We start from the raw sequence: 23,939 nt of genomic DNA, 5'->3' as shown, positions 1-23,939 counted from the left end.
AAAGGTTTTTGGTTTTGTTTCTGCAAACTTACAGCTTAGTTTTAGCTTTGCTGCAGCCATTTCAACCTTAGCCAGTTGCTGTGGCTGGGCTAGACATACACGTATCTATGAGATAAGAGAAATACAAAAAGCAGTTGCCTGGATAGAAATGTATTTATTCTGACTTGTTAGAGGGCTCAATCAAATAAATATTTGTATTATAGTCTAAGTTTTTGAGAAGTGCCTTGTATATAACAAAAAAATTAAATTAAACTGCAGAAACTTTCAAAAGCTACTAAAAACATCCCATCTGCAGAAACTTTCAAAAGCTACTAAAACCATCCCATCTGTTGTAGGTTGAATTGTGTCCCCCCAAAAGATAGGTTGGACCCCAATATTGTAAATGTGACCTGATGTGGAAATAAGGTCTTTGCAGATGTAATTAGTTAAAATGAAGTCATACTGGATTAGGGTGGGCCCTAAATTGAATGACTGGTGTCCTCATAAGAAGGCCCTGAGAGACCCAGAGACACACATAGAGGTCGTGTGGCCACAGAAGCAGAGATTGGAAGGATGAAGCTACAAGCCAAGAACTCCAAGGACTGCCAGCAATCATCTTCCCTACAGCCTTCATGGCCCTGCTGACACCTTGATTTCAGACTTCCAGCCTCCAGAACTCCAAAAAAATTAATTTCTGTTGTTTTAAGAACCTAGTTTGTGGTAATTTGTTACAGGAGCCCTAGGAAACTAGTAAACCATCCAATAAAAATTGTTGTAAATTCTAGAAATAATTTAAAGAAATGAGTTTTCCACCAGTTGACAGAACTGTGGATTCACAGCATTACTTGCTCTTTACAAATAGGATGATCATATATCTCAGTTAATGAGAACAGTCCTGGCTTATGCCTGTTGTCCTGGTATAAAAGCATCCCTTTGGTTCTCAAAAGTGACCTGTTCTCGATAATAAATTACATGCTCATCTTATGTATGAACAAGCCTAGAATACACGTCTGTTTGTCTGCCTTCAAATCCCACCTATTCAAATAACGTCAAATGCCCCTTCCCCACCCTCAGAATAATTCCATCTCTCTGGTTTCTATAGTATTTTATAAATACAGCTATTATAATACTCATGTTTTATTACAATTACTTGCTTACTTGTCTACTCCATGTTCGTAGACAACACAGTGCCAGGAACAGAATGCGTACTCAATAGGTATCTTCTAAATGTATTAAATGATTTATTCAGAAGACTAACAAAGTACCTGCAGAGACAGTTTTCTTTCACTTTTGTCCCTTGTGAAAACTAAAAAAAGAAAATCTCAACTAGAACTGGTGACGGGAAGGCCTGTAAAGGGAGCTCTCACGCCCTTCCACTACACTCATCATCCTCAGCGTCAGTTACCCCAAACAGGAAGCCATCAATTACCCCAAGAGAAAAAGGTCAGTTACTGACTCCAATGGGAAAACATGTACCTTGCACTCCCAAACAGGAAGTACACTACTTTACTACGTCAGCAAGAGAAAGACTTCCTTCTTTCCCAGCAACCAGCCTAGCCAACAGAAAATGCCATAGTTCAGCCAATGCGAAGCTGGCGTCACCTGAACTTTTACTTGCTTCCAATGAACTTTCTTTTTTTCCTTGCTGATGACTTCCTTTCCTGTCCCCTCTCCTCCCTATAAAAGCCTTCCATGTTGTGTAACCCGTTGGAGTATCTCCCTTTCTGTCAGATGAGATGCTGCCTGATTCATGAATCGTTTAATAAAGCCAATTAGCTCTTCAAATTTACCCAGCTAAATTTTGGTTTTAACACCTTTATACACTCTCTGGGGCGTAGGAGGTAGGAAGAGAAACTTAAACAGCAAAATGACTAGCTTATAAAGCCGTGGTTCTCAAATTTTAGCATGCATAAGTGTCACTTGGAAGACTTGTTAAAACACACAGTATGGGGCCCCAACCCAGACTTGCTGATTCAGGAGGTCTGGGGTAGGTAAGGCCTGAGAATTTGCATTTCTAACAGGTTTCCAGGTGATGCGGCTAGGCGCTACTCTTTGAGAACCACTGCTATAACGTAAGCACCACAATTACTATAAGATTAATTTCTTCTTATAACTTCATTCCTAGCGGGAAACTCTCTTTTCTGAATACGACAGAGTAGCTTGAGGCAGACCAACACTCCTGCTGAGAATTAGGAAAGCCAGATACATTTTAAAAACCAATGTTTAAAGGCATGAGAAAGCAGCTGAAGCAACCAAGACTAGAAGGGTCTAGGTTCTGGAAAAAGAGAGGAACTGTAGAGAAACAAAATGACATTCTGCAGCCACTTTTCCCCCAAGTGCATTTGCTGATTCTGGGGCAGAAAGCCGAGAATCCAGACTTTCCTTCAGCAGAGGAACCAAGAGAGCTTTTGGAAGAGGTGAAAAGCAAGACTCAAGCAGTCAAGATCCCAGTGAAAGAGGAAAGTCGAAGAACTGGGCCTAACAAAAGGCTGGCTTTCCGCTGAAGACATTTACCAAATTCTGCAGTTGCACAAAGAGGGCTTCAAAACAAAACTAAAAAATCAAGAGTAGAATTTTCAACAATCTCATTGTTCTCAGGAGACAAAGATTACAGTATAGAAGATACAAGGAGGAGGGACCCCTGTGAATTCACGAAACTATCGGTTGGAAGCCCTGGATGCCTGGCTACTTGCTAGCACTAAAGGCAAACTAGAGGGAAACACTGCCTTACCAAACCGGCAACACAACCTCAACCAACAACTCAGTCCCTAATAGGATTAGGTGATGAGCCCCTACTCTACCTGGCTAGCAAAAGGGAGGGGGGATTTCCTCTGAAAAAGAACAGCATCATCTGGAGCTTCATTTTATTCATAACGCTCAGCATTCATATAACTGAAAACCAAAAGGAAAAAATAAAAACAGATGCTCAGATAATCCAGACACTGAAGTTAACAGAAAGACTTTTAAATAATGATGGCTATTTAAATTTCCTATTTTAAAAAACAGGGGAAGTAAGAGGAAACACCATATAAAAAGAAGAACTGCAACTGAGAATTGGAATCTATAAGAATCAAACTGAAATTCTAGATCTGAAAAGTATATTAACTAAAAGAATTCAAAGGGTAGACTTAAGAGCAGGTCAGACACAGTAGAAGAGAGGATTAGTAACTAGAACCCAAGTCAATAAAATATATCCATACTGAAGCAGAGATAAAAACTAACAGAAAATACAAGGGCAGGTGGGAATGTAAAAGGGAATGAGGAACACTGTGAAAAAGTCTACCAGGTGTGTAACTGGAGTCCCAAAAGGAGAGAAGAGAGTAATTAGGTCAGAAGTAATATTAAGAGAAAAGAATGAAATTTTCCAAATTGATGAAGACAACCCATAAATTTAAGAAACTCTGTGAACCCCAAGCAGAACAAAGACAAAGAAAACCACACAAAAACATAGCATAATTAAACTGATCATCAAAAACAAAGAAACTCTTAAAAGTGACCAGTGGAAAAAAGACACATTACTTTCTCAAGAGCAACAATAAAACTAACAGCTAAATTCTCAAAAGAAATAATAAAAGACAAAAGACAATGGAGAGACTTCCCTGGTGGCACAGTGGTTAAGAATCCACTTGCCAATGCAGGGGACACGGGTTCAAGCCCTGGTCCGGGAAGATCCCACATGCCGCGGAGCAACTAAGCCTGTGCACCACAACTACTGAGCCTGCGCGCTCTAGAGCCCATGAGTCACAACTACTGAAGCCCACACGCCACAACTACTGAAGCCTGTGCGCCTAGAGCCTGTGCTCCGCAACAAAAGAAGCCACAGGAGTGAGAAACCTGTGCACTGCAACGAAGAGTAACCCCCGCTCGCCACAACTAGAGAAAGCCCACACACAGCAACGAAGACCCAACACAACCAAGATAAATAAATAAATTAATTAATTAAAAAAAAAAAGACAATGGAATGACACCTTAAAAGTGCTGAAAGAAAATAAATTCCCACCTAGAATGCGGTGCTCAGTGATTATTTCCTTTAAAAATGAAGGCAAAATAAAGATATTTTTCAGACAAACAAAAAATGAAAGAATTCATTATTGGCAGGCTTGCATTAGAAGAAATACCAGAGGGAACTCTTCAGATGGAAAGGAAAATTATCCTATCCCAAACAGAAACAAAAATACAGGAAGGGATAAAGAGCAATGGAAAGAGTAAATATGTAAGGAAATATACATGAATATTGATTGTTAAAAAACAATAATTTCTTATGGGTCTTCAAATATATGTCAAATTAAAATGGATAAAACAGAGTAACACAAAAAGACAGGAAAAAGACAAATGGAGTTAGTATCTAAAGTTCTAGGGCAGTGGCTAAGACTCTGCGCTTCCAATGCAGGGGGCCTGGGTTCAATCACCGGTGGGGGAACTAAGATCCCACATGCCTCCTGGCGTGGCCAAAAAATAAAATTAAAAAAATAAATAAAGTTCTAGCATTATTGGAGAAGCGATAAAAGTTATAATTTGGGGCTTCCCTGGTGGTGCAGTGGTTAAGAATCTGCCTGTCAATCAATGCAGGGGACACGGGTTCGAGCCCTGGCCTGGGAAGATCCCACATGCCGCAGAGCAACTAAGCCGGTGCGCCACAGCTACTGAACCTGCACTCTAGAGCCCGTGAGCCACAACTACTGAGCCCGCATGCTGCAACTACTGAAGCCCACGTGCCTAGAGCCTGTGCTCCGCAACAAAGAGAAGACACTGCAATGAGAAGCCTGCGCACCGCAGGGAAGAGTAGCCCCTGCTCACTGCAACTAGATAAAGCCCCCGCACAGCAACGAAGACCCAGTGCAGCCAAAAAAAAAAAAACAAGTTATAATTTGTATTAGACTATAATAAGTCAAGGGTGTATGCTATAATCTCTAGTGTAACCACAAAAGAATAATAAAAGAATGTATAACTAAGAAGTTACTAGAGAGGAAAAATTAAATAATAATTGAATAATAAATAATCCAAAAAGAGATTAAAAAAAGGAAAAAGGAACAAAACAAGTGAGTCGAAAAGATGGTAGATATAATACCAAATATAGTGACAATTACATTAAATGGACTAATGATTCTAATTTAAAGACTAAAATTGTCAGACTAAAGAAAGAAAAAACTAAATCTAACTTCATGGTGCTTTCTTTTTTTTTTTTTTTTTTTAAATTAATTTATTTTATTTATTTTTGGCTCTGTTGGGTCCCCGTTGCTGTGCGCAGGCTTTCTCTAGTTGCGGCGAGCGAGGGCCACTCTTCTTTGCGGTGCACAGGCTTCTCGTTGCGGTGGCTTCTCTTGTTGAGGCACGGGCTCTAGGCGCACAGGCTTCAGTAGTTATGGCTCGCGGGCTCTAGAGTGCAGGCTCAGTAGTTGTGGCGCACGGGCCCAGTTGCTCCGCGGCACGTGGGATCCTCCCGGACCAGGGCTCGAACCCGTGTCCCCCGCACCGGCAGGTGGATTCTCAACCACTGCGCCACCAGGGAAGCCCAATGGTGCTTTCAAGGACAAAGAAAAGTTGGAAAGTATAAGGATGGAAAAAGATATATATAGCATGCAACATTTATCAAGAGAAAGCAAGTAGAGCTATACTGGTATCACACAAAGTAGACTTTAAGGCAAAAAGCACTACTAATGATTTAAGGATAACAGTGTTAATCCACCAAGAAAATTCTAATGTGAGCCAACTGGTTAGAAATTAGTCATCACTGGGAGCTAAGAAGAATACACTGGCTGAAACCAATTCTGATTAGGAAATCTATGGCAGCTCAAAGAAGGGTAGAACTACACAGTAACATAGAGCTTAAATACCGGACTTCTTTGCAATACAGTAAAACTCACATATGTACCTTGTGGTGAGTTCTGAAATGCTTACACAAAATATTAAAACTTTAAAATCAAGAAATAACAGGTAGACAGATTTAGACAACAAAAACATACACATTAATAAAGATCAGAAGTATTCTGGGGTGATGTGTAGTGTTTACTAGACTGGGTAGTTTGGTAAAGCCACTAAAATTCATAACTATAAAAACTAGACTTCCTGAAATTAAATCCTCAGAAAAAGAAAAAAAATTTTTAAAGCATTTTTCAGTACTCAGATTGTTCTCCTCCAAACACAGCTGAAGCGTTCACTGAAGACTGAAATTGAAATCTTTGTATTGCTTTTACCTAAATGGCAGACTCACCATTATAACCATTATTGGTGGTGTTTGGAGCTGGAATTGATTGGACTAAAATCTAACCTCCTGGTCAGTTTTTCTGTCAGAATCTAAGAACTTTAAACTTCAAAACAACCTCAGCTTATTTCTCAAGCATTATTTTGTAAGAAATAAGTTGAGATTATATATATATATTTATATGGGGGGGGCAGTTATTAGACCAACATACTGAAAAGGCAAAAATTCTTCTTTAGGGAAATAGGCTACAACCTCTTATGGGTAACAACAACAAGAAAATCTGCCTGCAATTTGTTCTCAAATATGTGCAAGAATAAAAGTAGGCTCTTGAAAAGAACTTATTTACAAAACAGAAACAGAGTCACAGATGTAGAAAACAAACTTATGGTTACCGGGGGGGAGGGATAAATTGGGGGATTGGGATTGACATATACACACTACTATATATAAAATAGATAACTAATAAGGACTACTGTATAGCACAGGAACTCTACTCAATACTCTGTCATGGGCTGTATGGGAAAAGAATCTGAAAAAGAGTGGATATATGTATATGTATAACTGATTCACTTGCTGTACACCTGAAACATAATCTAACATTGTAAATCAACAATACGTCAATAAAAATAAAATAAAATAAAAATGAAAGTAGGCTCTTGGGAGAAAGCAGTGGTCTACTTCATACAGTTGATATTCAAAGGACTTAATTTCAATTTTGTCTCTCATCAGCCACTCTATTTCCTGGGGCAGGTAACATCACATGATGCTTTGTAAAGGTATCAGCAGCTAGCATGTCATATGAAAATACTTTGCCATCTGATTATTCCTTGTAAGATATTTAAGATGTGTCCATTCATAACTATACAACATTTGAGACCACAAATGAAATCTACACACTTATCCACACTACAACCCCAACTGCAAAGGCTAATTAATTTACACAAATACATAATCCAATTTGCTAAGTAAAAGCCAAGCATATTAACTTCCTGAGACACTAATTATAATGGATTTTAGACATGTTTCATCGGCCTATTTTTGTTTGTTTGTTTTCACATTTTTTAATTTGTATCCTTCTTACAATATCCTATTCAAAACTCAGGTCACTAGTCTAACTAATTTTTCAGGAACCTATTTTAACAATGACAAAAGCTCTGTGGAAATGCAATTAAGGAAACACTATGTCTACATAACTATATTTAGGCAAGGGACAGTTCACCCACTGTTTACTAATTAAGGATGAATAAGGATGTTCTCTACTCTTTAGTTGTGTAGGCTAGGTCACAATTTACAATATACTGTAGGAACTATATTACAATACTTCAAAATAAAATAATCTGGAATAACCTGGAATAGGTCTCATATGAAAACTCACAATAAATAATGGTTTATTTATCTGTACAACTCTATGCATACAATTCCTAATAAAACATGGAATTAAGGTTTAAGAACATATACACCTAGCGATGTCACTACAGAAGTATAACCTTAAATTCATCCCAAATCATAGCAGTGAGATCACCAGCTAAAGTTTTACTCTAAAAATATAAATATAGACCTCTCTTTCCAGAATGGCACACTATCTTTATAAACTATCTTATTGTGGTCTTCCTGATCTGATGAGACAAATTTGTAACAAATAGAAAGAAAAATATATGCATTTCAGATGCAAACAAACACATAAAATAATATTCCCTCTTTTCTAACCCTGATAGATGCCTAGAAGATGTATGGTTCCCCAGCTTTATAAACTATGGCCAAATGCCCTGAACTTGTAGCTCTCAGCTCATCTTCTGGATGGAAGATTCAGAACTGTTCAAGGCCCTTCTGCAGTGGTGGGTTCTAATACTGGCCACTGGGTTTACCTCTATTAATTGTATGGTCTAGCCCCATCTGTGGGCCCAGTCTAGTCCACCTCAAGCAGTATAAAGTCATATGTGCAGACCACTGAGTCTGTCAGACTACCTGAGTTCAAATCTCCATCACCTCTTGTATGACCTGGAACAAGTTACTGCTGTGAACCACATTTCCTTATATTTTTCTTTTAAGAAAGGGAATAAACAAAGATGACAACATTGAGATAATGCATGTAAAGAGCTTATTATTAGCACATGCCTGGCCCATGCTAGCACTTGATAAGTTCTACCTAATTACTTAAAAGGTCAACTTCTTATTTAGCTTGAGCAAAATACAGATACATTAATTTACTGGACACTACATCTAAGATGAGTGGATCTGTTCCCTTCTTAAAAATAAATTACAGGGCTTCCCTGGTGGCGCAGTGGTTAAGAATCTGCCTGCCAATGCAAGGGACACAGGTTCGAGCCCTGGCCAGGGAAGATCTCACATGCCGCAGAGCAACTAAGCCCGTGCGCCACAACTACTGAGCCTGAGCTCTAAAGCCCGCGAGCCACAACTACTGAGCCCATGTGCCACAACAACTGAAGCCTGCGTGCCTAGAGCCCGTGCTCCGCAACAAGAGAAGCCACCGAAATGAAGAGCAGCCCCCACTCACCGCAGCTAGAGAAAGCCCACGCACAGCAACAAAGACCCAACACAGCCAAAAAGAAATAAATAAAATAATTAATATTAATTAATTAATTAATTAATTACATGCCTGGACTTTTCAAGCCAATGCTTTCTGTGCTCGAGCTAACACCTCGAACCTATTTCCAGAAATGAATCTTGGTATTCACTGATATTCCTTCAGCCCATCTGAGTGTGGAGGTGAAGTGACTTTTACTTAAATATTTGTCAGTCTCCATTTTCACACCCCCCACGATAAAGCATGCCTGCTAAAAATATGGCTCTGTGATTAACCAACAACACAAAAAATATATGTACTTAAGGAACTTGTGGGAAGCACAAACACAAACACCACTGCTGATAAATTAATAACAAAAGCTCCACTGAGAAACAAAACATTTATGAAAGGTAACCTGAAAAATGTGTAATCCCCATCTACTTATCTAGATAATGTAAAACAGATCCTTAAATTAAATCAGTCTACAGAGCTAAGTGCTTAGTCCACATTATTTTGCCAACACCATAACTGTTTTTATTGAATTATGTTTTGGTCTTATGTCATCACCCTACACAATGAGGCAATGAGGAATTTTACTAAAAAACAAAGTAAAACACAACACAGCCCTCTGAAATGCATGCTGTATTTATACTTAAGGATGTAGTTGAGGAGTTTCTCAATACAAGGCATCTTTGGGAATCCAAAGGAGAAACTGGTCTTTTATCTTATGGTCACTGAACCATGTAACTGATTATATTTCTTTCTGAACTGGCTACTAAAAAGCAGAGTCAAATTTGTGGCCCTCTAACAAATGCTTAAGACTTCAGTCCAGTTACTTTGTGTACAGATCTCATTTCTGTTTCCATCTTAATTTTTCTCTCACAGTCCTAAATCCATCACCCCTTTATTTCTGTCTGTTACCAAAAGCATGTTGTTTGTATCTTTGCAAGTCATTATGTATCCTTTCTGGAACAAGAGGTGATAGAAGTAAATGGTATGCTCCACTTAAAAAACAGTATAGCTGGGCTTCCCTGGTGGCGCAGTGGTTGAGAATCTGCCTGCCAACGCAGGAGACACGGGTTCGAGCCCTGGTCTGGGAAGATCCCACATGCCGCGGAGCAACTGGGCCCGTGACCCACAACTACTGAGCCTGCGCGTCTGGAGCCTGTGCTCCGCAATGGGAGAGGCCGCGACAGTGAGAGGCCCGCGCACCGCGATGAAGAGTGGGCCCCGCTCGCCGCAACTGGAGAAAGCCCTCGCACAGAAACGAAGACCCAACACAACAAAAAAAAAATAAAAAAAAAAATAAATAAAAAAAAAAAAAACAGTATAGCACAATAAGAAGACATTTTCTTCCATTAATAAACATGTTATGAGTTCAATTTCTAGAGGCATTATCTTTCTTGTGCTCCAAAAGAAAAAAAGAAAGTGTTGTAGCAAACACTATATTTAAAATTAGGAAATTCTAACAACAGAGGAACTACCAAAATAAAACACTTTCATTATGTATTTTTAACTGTGGAGCACACAGAAACTTGTAAATATATCCCATATAAAAATCCCCCAAAAGTCATTTTTATTTTTAAAATACAGACGAAATCACCACAAATGCAGTTGCATTTGAGTATTTATTCTGAATGAGAACTGAATAGGCTAGCTTCAAAAACGATTTATAAAATTTGTGTACAGCTCCTCCTGAGTTGCCCTGTGCCTAGCACAGGGGATGCTGCCAACCATTCCTGACTGGGAGACAGCACAGAATTTAAAGCCCCAAATGCTCTTGCTACATTCCTGCTTCAGGGATTTCAGTAATCTTATTGCTGTCGTCTGAGCAAAACAAAAAGCTTAATATTCTCTTAGTGGGTAAAATTTTACCCTATCATGAACTCATACTTAGCATTCTGATCATAACTTCTAACTTTTAACTACAAATTAATCTAATTAATTGATTATAATTATAGTCCTTCACCCTCCTGGTGACCACAAACAAGTGAGCTATGCTACCAGAGACTTGAAAAACTGTTTTACTACACAATAAAAATTACACTGCCTACCCCACCAACAGTAACTTCAACAGCAACAGGAATCTCCCAGGGTAACTTGAAAGCAGCACCATAAAGTATAGCCTTTTCTTAAAGCATTTTAGGAGCTTTATCCAAATAACAAACAGATAAAATAAGAGCCACATAATATTATGTGGGATAAAGATGAGTCAATTGTTGTTTCTCCTAAGTGTTTATTCAACAAACAATAGTCTAGATTATTTCAAGGCCTTTCAGTCATGTGAAACAACATACATTATGTTCCTACAATGCTTTATGACAGAAATGAACATTTAATATGACTTTCAAAATGTTTGGCCTCTATTGTGAAACTTTTTTTTTAGGGTGACAACTTTATTGCTGGGTTAAGAAGCCACTTAATAGCATTTCTATTCTAAGTCACAGAATAGACAGGTATGTTATGTTAAACAGGTATCTCAATATATTTTAGGGATGGGTCATCTCTGCTAGAAATGTTTACTTTGCAACCAATATAAACACATGCGCCAAAAATTAAACTCACATTGCCAAGATAGAAATTCTCTGTCTCTAGCCAAAGATTGAGAAGAGTAAATGAAACAAGACCTTAGTTCTTCTATACATAGATATTAAAAGAAGTACCGGTCAAGTCTTTTTTCTCACTGAAAACCAACATCAGAAATCAATGATTTCGGGGCTTCCCTGGTGGCACAGTGGTTGAAGGTCTGCCTGCCAATGCAGGGGACACAGGTTCGAGCCCTGGTCTGGGAGGATCCCACATGCCACGGAGCAACTAGGCCCGTGAGCCACAACTACTGAGCCTGCGCGTCTGGAGCCTGTGCTCCGCAACAAGAGAGGCCGCGACAGTGAGAGGCCCGCGCACCGCGATGAAGAGTGGCCCCCGCTTGCCGCAACTGGAGAAAGCCCTCGCACAGAAACGAAGACCCAACACAGCCAAAAATAAAAATAAATAAATAAAAGAGTTCCTCTAAAAAAAAAAAAAAAAAGAAATCAATGATTTCTCATCAAGTCCTCATGAACACTCATGAATGCCTGACTTGGATTGAGATGCAAAGAGATAAAAGCAGAATTCCTGTTTATAGAAGTTTACAAATAAGCAGGGTCACACACTCATACAAACAATTAGTAAATGAATATAAAATTCAATTCAAACATTTAACAAGCAGAAACGATTAAAATACAAGCTAGCACATAATCAAGCACTATACGGGGCACAATCCTCATCAGCCACATAGCAGAGCAGCCCGTGTGTTAAGCAAGCAAATAACATAAAATTCCATGTTAACCAGGCAAATAACCCTCCTTAAAACCCTTCCCTGGTTCTGTCACCATCAGAGAAAAGCCCAAGAATCTCCTGCATCTCTGCCCCTATCTGCCACCCGCCTCTGCCTGCATTTTTTCACTTTTCAAAAACCACCTCCTGGGAGTTACTGGCCTCTTCTCCTTTAGTTGCCCCACGCCCACATTTCCACTACCTCTAAAATTCTCACCCCACCTTGTTAGGCTGAATGTTACTCATTATTCAAGACACTTCCATAAATATTTCCTGGTAACTTCCTCCACCCTCCACGCCCTGCAGTCCCTCAAGACACCTGGGGTGTCCCCCCTCTGTGCTCTGCTGCTCACCACCCATGGCGAGTATCCTCGCTGTCCCTCTCTCCTAAAGTGGCTAACTTCCAGAGAGAAGAAAATGATTGCTTGGAAGGTCAATAAAAATTCAAATCCTTGAACACCTTAATCTTCCACCTAAGAACGAGTAACTCTTAAATTAACGTTATTTATCATTAAAGGGATTAAGTAAAATCAAATCTCCTTGCAACTCCGGCAAGCTTTCTTGGTACAACTATTTTAATTAGTAACCTTGATAGATTTTGGGGGGTTTGTTTTGCAGTTTTAGATTTACTGAAAAAAAAGGTACAACTATTTTTTAAACTCAAACAAAACTCTTCAGATCCAAAAAAAAAAAAACAAACAAACTATTCCCCAGGTGATGCTGTGAACTCATCCTGACAAATTTTCACATCTAATCTCTCGGCAAGGCGAGTCCCGGCGCCCAATGACACATTTCCCAACCACAGGGCTTGGTCACCAGCGCTGAGACACCACCAGCAGGCTCTGACCTATTCTCTGAAGCGCCTGAGTCCTTCCACCCTGTCGACTAAGCTTCCGTGATGGGTATCACCTCTGCTCTCCTCCGAGACGGTTCGGAAGCAGGGACTTCTGCTCCTAAGCCCAGGCCCACAACTTCGCCCTCAACCACGGGGCGAAAGTTAGGACCAGTCTTCCAGTCCCCGCGCTGCGAAAGACAGCATCCTCCCAGCTCCAGGACCTTTCCCTCCCCGAGACCGACGCGGGTCCCTGAGGTCCCGGCGCCCCTGCCCAGGCCGGGCTGCGGCAGGTCCCCGAGGGGCCCGGGGCACGACCCGCCCGGTCACCACCACAGGTGTCCCTCGGCACTCCGCCGTCTGGACAGTCAGGAGGGAGCCGGCTGGAGCGCAGCCATCCCGTGAGGGGTGGACGGGTGGCAGGCGGCGGCCAGGAAACGATACGCGCCTGCCCGTCGGAGCTGGGCCGGGCCTCGGAGAACTTGGCGACGAGCGCCCGAAACGGGCAGGCCGAGCACGCAGAGGATGAGGGGGGCCGGCGACGGCCTGGGACCGGCCAGGGCCGCGCCGCCGGGCCCCGGGCTCAGCTGGAGGGCGGCAGGAGGCACCGGTGCGAGACGGCCCCAGCCGGGTGTACAGCCCGGACCAATGACCCAGTAACCCCCACCGGCACGGCGCCGCCGCCCCACTGCCCTGACGCCGCCCTGGGCCCCCGTCCGTCCGCCCCGTACCTTACCTGCTGCTCCACCGACGTCCGAACTGCCGCTCTCCCCGCGTCGCTCGAGTAGGTCCGAGTGCCAGTCACAACCCGCCCTCACGCCGGCCCTCCCTCTCGCAGCCCCGCCCCCGGCGCCGCGCGCGCACGCCACGCACGCACGGACGTCACTTCCGGGGCCTCTGCGCACCGCCGGGAGGATGCGGGTGCTAGTCGGAGTCCGCCCTGGGTGGAGCGGGGGGCGAGGCTGGCGTGGATGACGGCACCGACAAAGCCGTAGTGCGAAGGGAAGGAGGCGGCCTCGACGCTGGTCCCGGGGCGCTGACCTGGAGCGTTCGGGAGCCGGCGGAGAAGCGGGTGTTTCCTTGTCTTTTCCTCAACCCCTGCTACCGGGATCCCACTAGGAGTAGCCTGAGGGTGACACTGCCCATTCTTAGCTTGGAATGGGAGGCGGTGGCAAAGGCTGCGGCAGAGCGGTGTTTGGGCCAGTGGACGGTTCCAGCCCGTAGGGAATGAGGCTGCCTGCGAAACTAATGAATTCCATCGCTTCACACGGATTTTAGGATTTTAAAAGTTCTTGAGTTAGAGGACTTAAAGAGATTTGTTGATCTATTAGCCGGTTTTACAGCTGAGCATAACTGAGTTCCAGAAGTTAAATACGTTAGCCAGTGTCACACAGTATTAATGGTCTAGTTATAAATGGAATCCAATTCTCCGTGATTCCCATTTCAGGAATGTTGGAGACAGCAGCTGCTTCTGTATTCTGGATGCCATCTATGGCACAAAACGCAGCCACGACTGGAAAATAAATAAAAAAGAGACAGAAAAGAAAATACTATAGTACAGTGTCTGGGAGGGAGCCCTGGGTTGGAATCCCAGGTTTGCTAAATGCTGCCTCTGTGATCTTGGACAGCTTGCCTAATATCTCAGTCTTTGCTCGTTATTTGCAAAATGGAGATTGATTTGTTCCTCAAATTATTCCTAAACGCTGGAAGGTAGCAGAATATGCCACCCCAAAATATGCCTCTTTGACATAAGGCTTATTCTGAGAAAGTAAACACAGAGAAGCCCTGAAAATAAACTAGAAGTTAACCTTTTGTAAGGGAAACGTACATTTATGAAGGAAATCGCTATTTGTAAAAGTGTCTCCCCCTCTGTACCTGGAAGAAAAGGACAACTCTAATAAATCACTAGAGACTCATCAGTGGAGAAGACACTGACTTAAATCTGTATAACAAACTTCTTGTTTATTTTTCTTTCCCTGGTCACCTCCATAACTGGTCTCCACCCTCCCCCCACCCCACCCCCCCAACAGACACATTTCCTTGTTTGTCTTTACCGGAAAATGGTATTTAAGTTGGCATTCTAAGCCTTTTGCCTGGGTATCTCCTATGTATATGTGAGGTATACATATTAGCACATCTCTATTTGTTTTCCTCTTTGTTATTCTTTTATTAAAGGGTTTCAGCCAAGAACTCAGAAGAGCAGAGGGAAAATTATTTTCCCTCCCCTACAGTATCTAATGTATGCTAGGCTGAGGATACCAGACTATTAAAAAAAAAAAAAAAAAAAAAAGTACCTAAGCTGAGAAGCTTACATTCTAGGGAAGAGGTGGAGGAGCCACTAAACAATAAATTATTTACAATAGTACATAGGATAGTGACCATTGCTATGGAAAAGAATAATGCAAGGGAGAGGGATAGCCAGTGCAGCCAAGAAGTTTGATGTTTTAGGGTGGACAGGAAAGCCCTGGCTGAGGAGACGACCAGAGCAAAGGGTTAGGGAGCTAGCTATACTACAATACTATGCAAGTATTTGGGCAAGAGTGTTCTAGGCACAGGGAACAGCCAGTGCAAAGGCCCTCCTGAGGCCAACTTGTGTAGCTGTAGCAGTGAATTGAGGGGAGAAAGGAGAAGAGATCAAAAGGTAATGGGCAAAGCAACTAAGGGGCAAACCCCAAAGTCAAAGTGGGAGGGGCCCAGCAAAAGTGAGGACAAAGTCTGACTCATTGGGGCCATTAATGCAACAAACTACCACAAAACTACCACACTTCCCTCTGGGAGAAGGGGTGGCAGTGGAGGCTATTGGAAAGGGGCACCAAAGGTACAGTCAACTGAGGAGGCAATGTTTTAGTTCTTGAGCTGGGTGATAGGTATATGGCTACTCACTGTATTATTCTTTATTTCAATTTATGTGTTGTTTTGCATATTAACTTATAAAAATCAGTCCCATTGGAAAAAGTGAAGATAAAAGAGGGCTAAGAGTAAATCCTGGAGTGGGTCAAAAGAAAAAGAGCCATCAAAGAGAGAAAAAAAAAAAGAGGAAAACTAAAAAAGAGGACTAATGTGGAGGCTAAGGAGAGAGAGAAAGCCAAGGTATTGATCAGATGAGTCAAATTCTGCAGAAAAGTTAGGTAAGATGAATCTACCAGAGAGAAATGAAAACATACTAATAGAAGTGCTTAAAGTACACATCCTTGTCTTGTTCCCAATCTTACTGAAAAAAACTTTCAGTCTTTCACCATGATATGATGTTACCAGTGGGTTTTTCATACATGGCCTTTATCATGTTGAGGAAATTCCCTGCTATTCCTGGTTTACTGGGTGTTTTTATCATCAAAGGGTATTAATTTTTTAACTTTATTTTTAATTGTAAAATATACATAATATAAAATTTACATGCAAAGGAGTGAAGTTGGACCCTTACCCAACACCGTGTAAAAAAATTAACTCAAAATGGATGAAAGACCTAAATGTAAGAGATAAAATTTAGAAGGAAGCACAGGAGAGAAAAGCTTCATAACACTGGATTTGGCAATAATTTCTTAGATATGACACCAAAGGCACAGGTAATAAAAGAAAAAAATAGACATATTGGACTTACCAAGATTAAAAACTTTTGTGCATCCAAGGCAACAATCAACAGAGTATAAAGGCAACTCACAGAATAGGAAAAAATATTTGCAGATCACCTATCTGTGATAAGGGACTGTTATCCAGAATATATAGAGAACTCCTAAAATTCAACAACAAACCAATTTACATGAGATGTCTTTCCATTTATTTACATCTTCTTTCATTTCTTTCAGCAATGGTTTTGCTGTTTTCAGTGTACAAGTCTTTCACCTCCTTAATTAATTCCTAAGTATTTTATTCTTTTTGATGTTATTGTAGGTGGAACTCTTTTCCTAATTTCCTCTTTGGATTGTTCATTATTAGAAATGCAACTGATTTCTGTGTTGATTCTGTACTACTACATTGCTCAATTCGTCTATTGGTTCTAACAGGTTTGTGTGTGTGTGTGTGTGTAATCCTTAGGGTTTTCTACATATAAGATCATATCAGCTTCAAACAGATAATTTTACTCCTTCCTTTCCAGTTTGGATGGCTTTTCCTTTTCTCGCCTAGTTGCTCTAACTAGAACTTCCAATACTATATTGAATAGAATTGGCAAAAACAGTCATCCTTGTCTTGTTTCTTATTTCAGCAGATAAGCTTTTAATCTTTCACTGCTGAGTACAGTGTTAGCTATGGGTTTTTTATATGTGGCTTTCTGATATCTATATTCCTAGTTTTTTGGAGTGTTTTTATCATGAAAGTGTATTAAATTGTATCACAAGCTTTTTCTGTATCAATTGAGAAGATCGGGTAGTTTTTTCAATATAGTGAATAACATTTGATCAATTTTCATATGTTGAACCATCCTTGTATATTCCGGGAATATATCCCACTTGGTCACAGCATGTAACCTTTTTAATATGCTGCTGAATTCTTCGTTAGTACTTTGTTGAGGAATTTTTTTTTTTTGGCAGTTCTGTAACTTTATTGAACAAGCACAGTTAGTTCTCATCCACATTAACTGTCTGTAGATTTTTGAAAGTGGTGACAGATACATAGGTAACCAACGTATAGAGCTTGTTTGGTGAATCTTCATCTTCATTACGTTTTCTGGACAACCGCACACAGATATGGTATGGGACATTCCTTATTCCTTTGGCCCAGACAGCTTTGTTGATCCTGGTGTCAAGGCATACATCTGGAGTTCCCATCTCCTTCATGGCAAATTTCCAGATTTGTTTGAGTGCCCGAGGGGCACGCTTCTTGAAACCCACTCCATGGATGCGCTTGTGAATGCTGTTGGTGTATTCTCTGGTCACCACCTCGTTGATGGCGGACCGGCCCTCCTTCTTCTCACTGCCCTTCTTTGCTGGAGCCATCCTGCCCGTCCCGGGTTGGAAAGGGAGGATTTTTATATTAATGTTCTTAAGGAGTATTAGTCTGTAGTTTCCTTGTAGTGTCTTTATCTGGCTCAGTATTAGGGCAATGCTGGCCTCACTGAATAAGTTAGAAAGCATTCTCTCCACTTTCAATTTCTTTCTGAAGAATTTGAGAAGGATTGTTATTAGTTCTTTAAACATTTGGTAGAATTCACCAGCAAAGCCATAAAGTCCAGGGCTTTTACTTGTTGGGAAACTTCTGACTACAGATTCAATCTCCTTACTAGTTATAAGTATATTCAGATTTTCTATTCCTTTGTGATTCAGACTTGGTAGGATTTATGTTTCTAGGAATTAGTTCATTACATTTAGTTATTCAATTTGTTGGTGCCCATATATTCATAGAATTCTCATAATCCTTTTCATTTATGTAAAGTCAGTAGTAACGTCCCCTCTTTTATTTCTGATTTTAGCAATTTGTTTTCTCTTTTTCTTAGTCAATCTAGCTAAAGACTTGTCAATTTTGATGATCTTTAAAAAAACCAAGTTTTGGTTTTGTTGATTTTCTGTATTCTCTTGTTTTCCTATTCTCCATTCCATTTGTCTCTACTCTACTTTCCGCCTTCTGCTAGCTTTGGTTCAATTTGCTCTTCATTTTTCTAGTTCCTTTAAGGTGTACAGTTACGTTATTGATTTGAGATCTTTCTTCTTTTTTAATGTAGATGTTTACAGCTACAAATTTCCTTCTGAGCACTGCTTTCATGTCATTCCATAGGTTTTGTAAGTTGTGTTTTCATTTTCATTTGTCTCAAAGTATTTTTTAATTTCCCTTGTGATTTCTTCTTTGACCATTGGTTAAGAGCATGTTTTTTAATTTCTACATTTTTGTGAGTTTCCCTCTGTTACTGATTCTAGTTTCATTCCATTGTGATTAGAAAAGATACTTTGTATGATTTCAACCTTTCAAAATTTACTAAGGCTTTTCTTTGTGGCCCAACATATGTTCTATTCTGGACAATGTTCTATGTGTATCCACTATTGTTGGCTGAAGTATTCTATATATGTCTGTTAGGTCTCATTGGATTATAGTGTCATTCAAGTACTCTCTTTCCTTACTGATCTCGTCTCTGGTTGTTCTATCCATTATTGAAAGCGGGATAGTGAAGTCTCCAACTCTTATTGTAAAACTGTTGATTTCTCCCTTAAATCTGCCTTTTTTTGTTTGTTTGTTTCATATATATTTGGTGCTTGGTTATTAGGTGTATATATGCATAAAATTGTTACATCATCTTGTTGGATTAAATCTTTTTCAGTCTATAAGGTCTTTCTTGTCTCTTATAACCTTCTTTAAAAAATTTACTTATTAATTTTTAAATTTTTGGCTGCATTGGGTCTTCATTGCTGCTCATGGGCTTTCTCTAGTTGTGGTGAGTGGGGGCTACTCTTCGTTGCGGTGTGCGGGCTTCTCATTGTGGTGGCTTCTCTTGTTGCGGAGCACGGGCTGTAGGCGTGCGGGCTTAGTTGCTCCGTGGCATGTGGGATCTTCCCGGACCAGGGCTCGAACCCATGTCCCCTGCATTGGCAGGTGGATTCTTAACCACTGCACCACCCGGGAAGTCCAACCTTTTTTTTAATGTAAAATCTATTCTAACAATATAGCCACCCCAACTCTCCTTTGGTTACTGTTTTCATGGAATATATTTTTCCATCCTTTTACTTCCAGCCTCTTTGTGTTTTTGTATCTAAGGTGAATTTCTTATAGAGAGCAGATAGATGGAACTTTTTGGGAAATACATTCTGCCAATCTTTGACTTTAAATTGGAGAGTGTAACCTATTTACATTTAAAGTAATTGCTAGGATTGACTATATTTAAAAGCAAACAAAAGAAATAAAGTAATTGCTGATAAATAATGACTTACTTCTGCCATTTTGCTTCTTGTTTTCTATATAGCTTAAATTTTTTTTCTCAATTCTTCCATTACCTCATATTTTGGTATTTGTTTTTCTGTAGCCTACCATTTTCATTTTCTGTACATTTTTTTCGTTATTTTCTTAGTGGTTACCTTTGGGATTACAATTGACATTTTGAACTCATAACAACTTAGTTTGAATAATACCAACTTATTTAAAATAGTATATACTCTGCTTCGATTACAACTATGTCCCTCTCATTTTATCCTGTTATTGTCACAGATTTCATCTTTATAAATTGTGTGCCTATCAGTACAGGTTTATAATTAATGTTTTATGCATATATGTCTTTTAAATCATATAGGGGAAAAGAGAGGAGTTATAAACCTTTAGTACAATAATGCTTTTACGTTTACCTAGGTATTTATCTTTACTGGTGTTCTTATTTCTCCATGTGGCTTCTTCCGGTGTCCTTTTTTCTTCAGCCTGAAGAAGTCCTTTTAGCATTTCTCACAGAGCAGGTCCACTAGTAACAATGTCTTAATTTCTCCTTCATTCTTTTTTTTTTTTTTTGATTGATTGATTGATTGATTGCTATGTGGGGTCTTCGTTTCTGTGCTAGGGCTTTCTCTAGTTGCGGCAAGCGGGGGCCACTCTTCATCGCGGTGCGCGGGCCTCTCACTATCGCGGCCTCTCTTGTTGCGGAACATAGGCTCCAGACGCGCAGGCTCAGTAGCTGTGGCTCACAGGCCTAGTTGCTCCGCGGCATGTGGGATCTTCCCAGACCAGGGCTCGAACCCGTGTCCCCTGCATTAGCAGGCAGATTCTCAACCACCGTGCCACCAGGGAAGCCCTCTCCTTCATTCTTGAATAGTTTTGCCAGATACAGAATTCTTGGTTGACAGGTTTTTATTTCAACACTTTAAATATGACATCTGACTCCCTTCTGGCTTCCGTAGTATGTGACGAATTGGTTCTCTCTTGCTGCTTTCAAGATTCTTTTTCTTTGGCTTTCTACAGTTTGATTACAATGTGTTTTGCTGTGGGTCTCTATGAATTTATCTTACGTGGAGTTTTTTGAGCGTCTTGAATTTGTAGATTTGCCCCATTTTCTTTATCATTTGTACCCTCTCTCTCTCTCTCTCACTTGTTTCCTAAAGAATTTAAGACTAACTTGCAAACATCATACTTCTTGATGCCTACATATTTCAGTGTGTATTTCCTAAGAATAAAGATATTCTCTGAGAAAAACCAAAGCAAAATTATCAAAATCAGGAAAATTAACATTGATAAAATCCTATTATTTAATCTATAGCCTTTATTCAATTCTCATCAATTTGTCCCCAAAATGCCCCTTATAGCTATTGTTTTTCCTGATCCCAAATCTAACCCAGGATCACTTAATTGCCATGTCTCTTTAGCCTTCTTTAATCTGGAATAGTTCTTCCATTTCAATTTGTCTTTCATAATCTTGACATTTTTGTAAAGTATAAGAAGGTCATTCTAAAAGATGTCCTTCACTTTGGGTTTCTCTGACTTTTTCTCATGATTAGATTCAGGTTATTCATTTTTTGGCAGAAAAATCACTGGCATAATATTGTATTCTCCTCAAGGTGTTAAGATAGGTGATGTGCATGATGTCTGTTTGTCCCATTTTGGCTAACAACTTTGATTAATGATTAAGGTGGAGTCTTTCAGGTGTCTCCACTGTGAAGTTACTATTTTTACCTTTATAATTAATTAGTAATTTATAGGAAAATACTTTGATGATTGATGATTATTCAGTTATAATTATGATGGTTGCTAAATGGAGGTTTTCTAACCCCATCATTCTTTCTCTATACTTATTAGCTGACATTTTACTCTAAGAACTCTCCTTTCTACCTCTTTTATGTAATTATTCATTTGTGTCAACATGAATTCATGGATTCTTATTTTATTCAATGGGTTATAACCCATTGCTATACTTATTTATTTTCATGTTCAAGTTGTCCTATCATTTCAAATTTTAATAATATGCGCCTAAGACAGGAATTTTGACTTTATATAACATTGAGCCATTATTTCTTGCAGCAATTATATAGTTCCCTGTGCTATACAGTAGGACCTTGTTGTTTATCCATTCTAAATGTTTGCATCTACAAACACCAAATTCTCAGTCCTTCCCTTTCCCTCCCCCTGCCCCTTGGCAACCACAAGTCTGATCTTTATGTCTGTGACTCTGTTTCTGTTTTGTAGGTAAGTTCATTTGTACCATATTTTAGATTCCACATATAAGTGATATCATATAGTATTTGTCTTTCTCTAACTGACTAACTTCACTTAGTATGATACTCTCTAGTTGCATCCATGTTGCTGTAAATGGCATTTTTTTTGTTCTTTTTTTATGGCTGAGTAGTATTCCATTGTATATATGTACCACATCTTCTTTATCCATTCATCTGTCAATGGACATTTAGGTTGTTTCCATGTTTTGGCTATTGTGAATAGTGCTGCTATGAACATAGGGGTGCATGTATCTTTCTGAATTATAGCTTTGTCCAGGTATATGCCCAAGAGTGGAATTGCTGGAACATATGGTAATTCTATTTTTAGTTTTCTGAGGAACCTACATACTATTCTCCATAGTGGCCACACCAACTTACATTCCCACCAACAGTGTAGGAGGGTTCCCTTTTCTCCACACCCTCTCCAGCATTTGTTATTTGTAGACTTTTTAATGATGGCCATTCTGACTGGCGTGAGGTGCTATCTCCTTGTAGTTTTGATTTGCATTTCTCTAATAATTAGTGATGTTGAGCATCTTTTCATGTGCTTCTTGGCCATCTGTATGTCTTCTTTGGAGAAATGTCTATTAAAGTCTTCTGCCCATTTTTGATTGGGTTGTTTGATTTTTTGTTGTTGAGTTGTATGAGCTGTTTGTATATTTTGGAGATTAAGCCCTTGTCAGTTGCAACATTTTCTTGCAGCAATTGTATAAAAGAAACAATCTTTCTTAATGAGACTTGCCTGGTTTGCAACAGTAAAATCACATCACTATCATAGAGAAGGAGAATTAAATTTTCTACTTGCTATATGACAGGACACATATCAGTTCATCAAAAACTAATATCAAACCATTTAATATATACATTAAAGAGAAAAGGAGTTAAAACTTGACCCTCTCCCCCTTTTTTTCTACTTCAGCCCACAGAGGAAATTTTTTTTGTTGTTGGTTTTTGCAGAATGCAAGACTTTAAGAAACCATTAACAGCTAGAGATCTGTGCTAAACTCATACGATGTGGCTATGACTAATGTCTGCCAGTGAAAACAGAGGTCCCTATCAGAAGAGAGAAAGAGTATACACTTTTGTAAAACTAGTAGAGGATGTGTGGTTTTTGTCTACCTAGCTTTTTTGGGAGGAACTGCACCTCCCTACATTATTAGTCTACAGAGTTCAGCCATTGATGACCCTATCCCTTGGCTCCAAGAATAGGCATGTGAGCTCTGCCATTCCCCTGGCCTCAACAAATGCGTGAGGATTGCCCATAATTCCTTTCTAGGACTTTCCTAGCTTTCAGGAAAGTGACTCTCTCTCTTCTCTGGTTTTCTGGCAAAGGCGATCTCTGCAGCAGTAGATAAAGGCTGCCTAAGAATGAAGCAACCCAGAGGAAAGCCTCAGGGATAGACTCTGGGAGATAATCAGATTAGTGACAGCGGAAGGGCTCATCAAATTGCCAAGTTCCCAAGTGAGAAGCAATCCAGGAACCACGTAACTTAAGCCATTTTCCATAGGATCCAAAATCAAGGAAAACAGACCATTCACATACGCAAAGGAGTACATTCTCTCTTGCTGAACCATATTGTGGTCAACCATGACTCAAATCTATAAGCATTATAGAATCAATCAGCTAAAAACCCAAGACCTCCATCTTACTTTTTCTTTTTTTTTTTTTTTAACGTTTCTAAGTAGTCTTTATCATATCAAGAACAAGAGAGCTGAGGGCTGTATTTGCTGAAATGTGGGAAAGGCTTATTAATCTGTTGCTAAATAGTTAGAGGCATGTGTATCTCAAAAGGCAGCAGAAACTATTTTTAAATAGTTTTGTGGAACCTACTTTTAATGGAATACTATCAAATTTTTAAAGGGGGGAGGGGCAGCGCTACATGAACTGAAATGAACAGATCTCCAAAAGATAATGTTAAATGAGAATAGTAAGGTGGCAAAACATGTGGTATGCTACCTTTGCACTTCATTATAGAT

General features: G+C 39.9%; 2 protein-coding genes across 8 annotated transcripts in view; both read right to left on the bottom strand.

Annotated features, from left to right (window-relative positions):
- RABGEF1 (RAB guanine nucleotide exchange factor 1) overlaps positions 1-23,939 on the bottom strand; it is a 90,026-nt gene that overhangs the window by 51,150 nt on the left and 14,937 nt on the right. For 2 of the 7 annotated variants that reach the window (XM_036824198.1, XM_036824197.1), the window contains exon 1: positions 13,589-14,605. The exons of 3 other annotated variants lie outside the window; for them this stretch is intronic. The gene's annotated coding sequence lies outside the window, so the exon portion shown is untranslated. Of the gene's footprint in view, positions 1-13,583; positions 14,606-23,939 lie in introns of those variants that run through there. 2 more of the 7 variants (XM_036824199.1, XM_036824200.1) reach the window with 2 other exon arrangements.
- On the bottom strand, positions 17,406-17,785 carry LOC118880552 (60S ribosomal protein L31-like). The gene has a single exon (XM_036824203.1). The coding sequence runs from the start codon at positions 17,781-17,783 to the stop codon at positions 17,406-17,408; it is 378 nt and encodes a 125-aa protein (XP_036680098.1). The 5' UTR covers positions 17,784-17,785.

This window comes from Balaenoptera musculus, chromosome 15 (genome assembly GCF_009873245.2).
Source record: "Balaenoptera musculus isolate JJ_BM4_2016_0621 chromosome 15, mBalMus1.pri.v3, whole genome shotgun sequence".
NCBI lineage: Eukaryota > Metazoa > Chordata > Mammalia > Artiodactyla > Balaenopteridae > Balaenoptera > Balaenoptera musculus.
Note: the sequence above shows the minus strand (reverse complement) of the source record. Positions and strands in the feature narration are given on the sequence as shown.

Bases quoted from the DNA above. Each gene is read 5' to 3' on its own strand.
- LOC118880552 (XM_036824203.1), bottom strand. From the start codon at position 17,783: ATGGCTCCAGCAAAGAAGGGCAGTGAGAAGAAGGAGGGCCGGTCCGCC.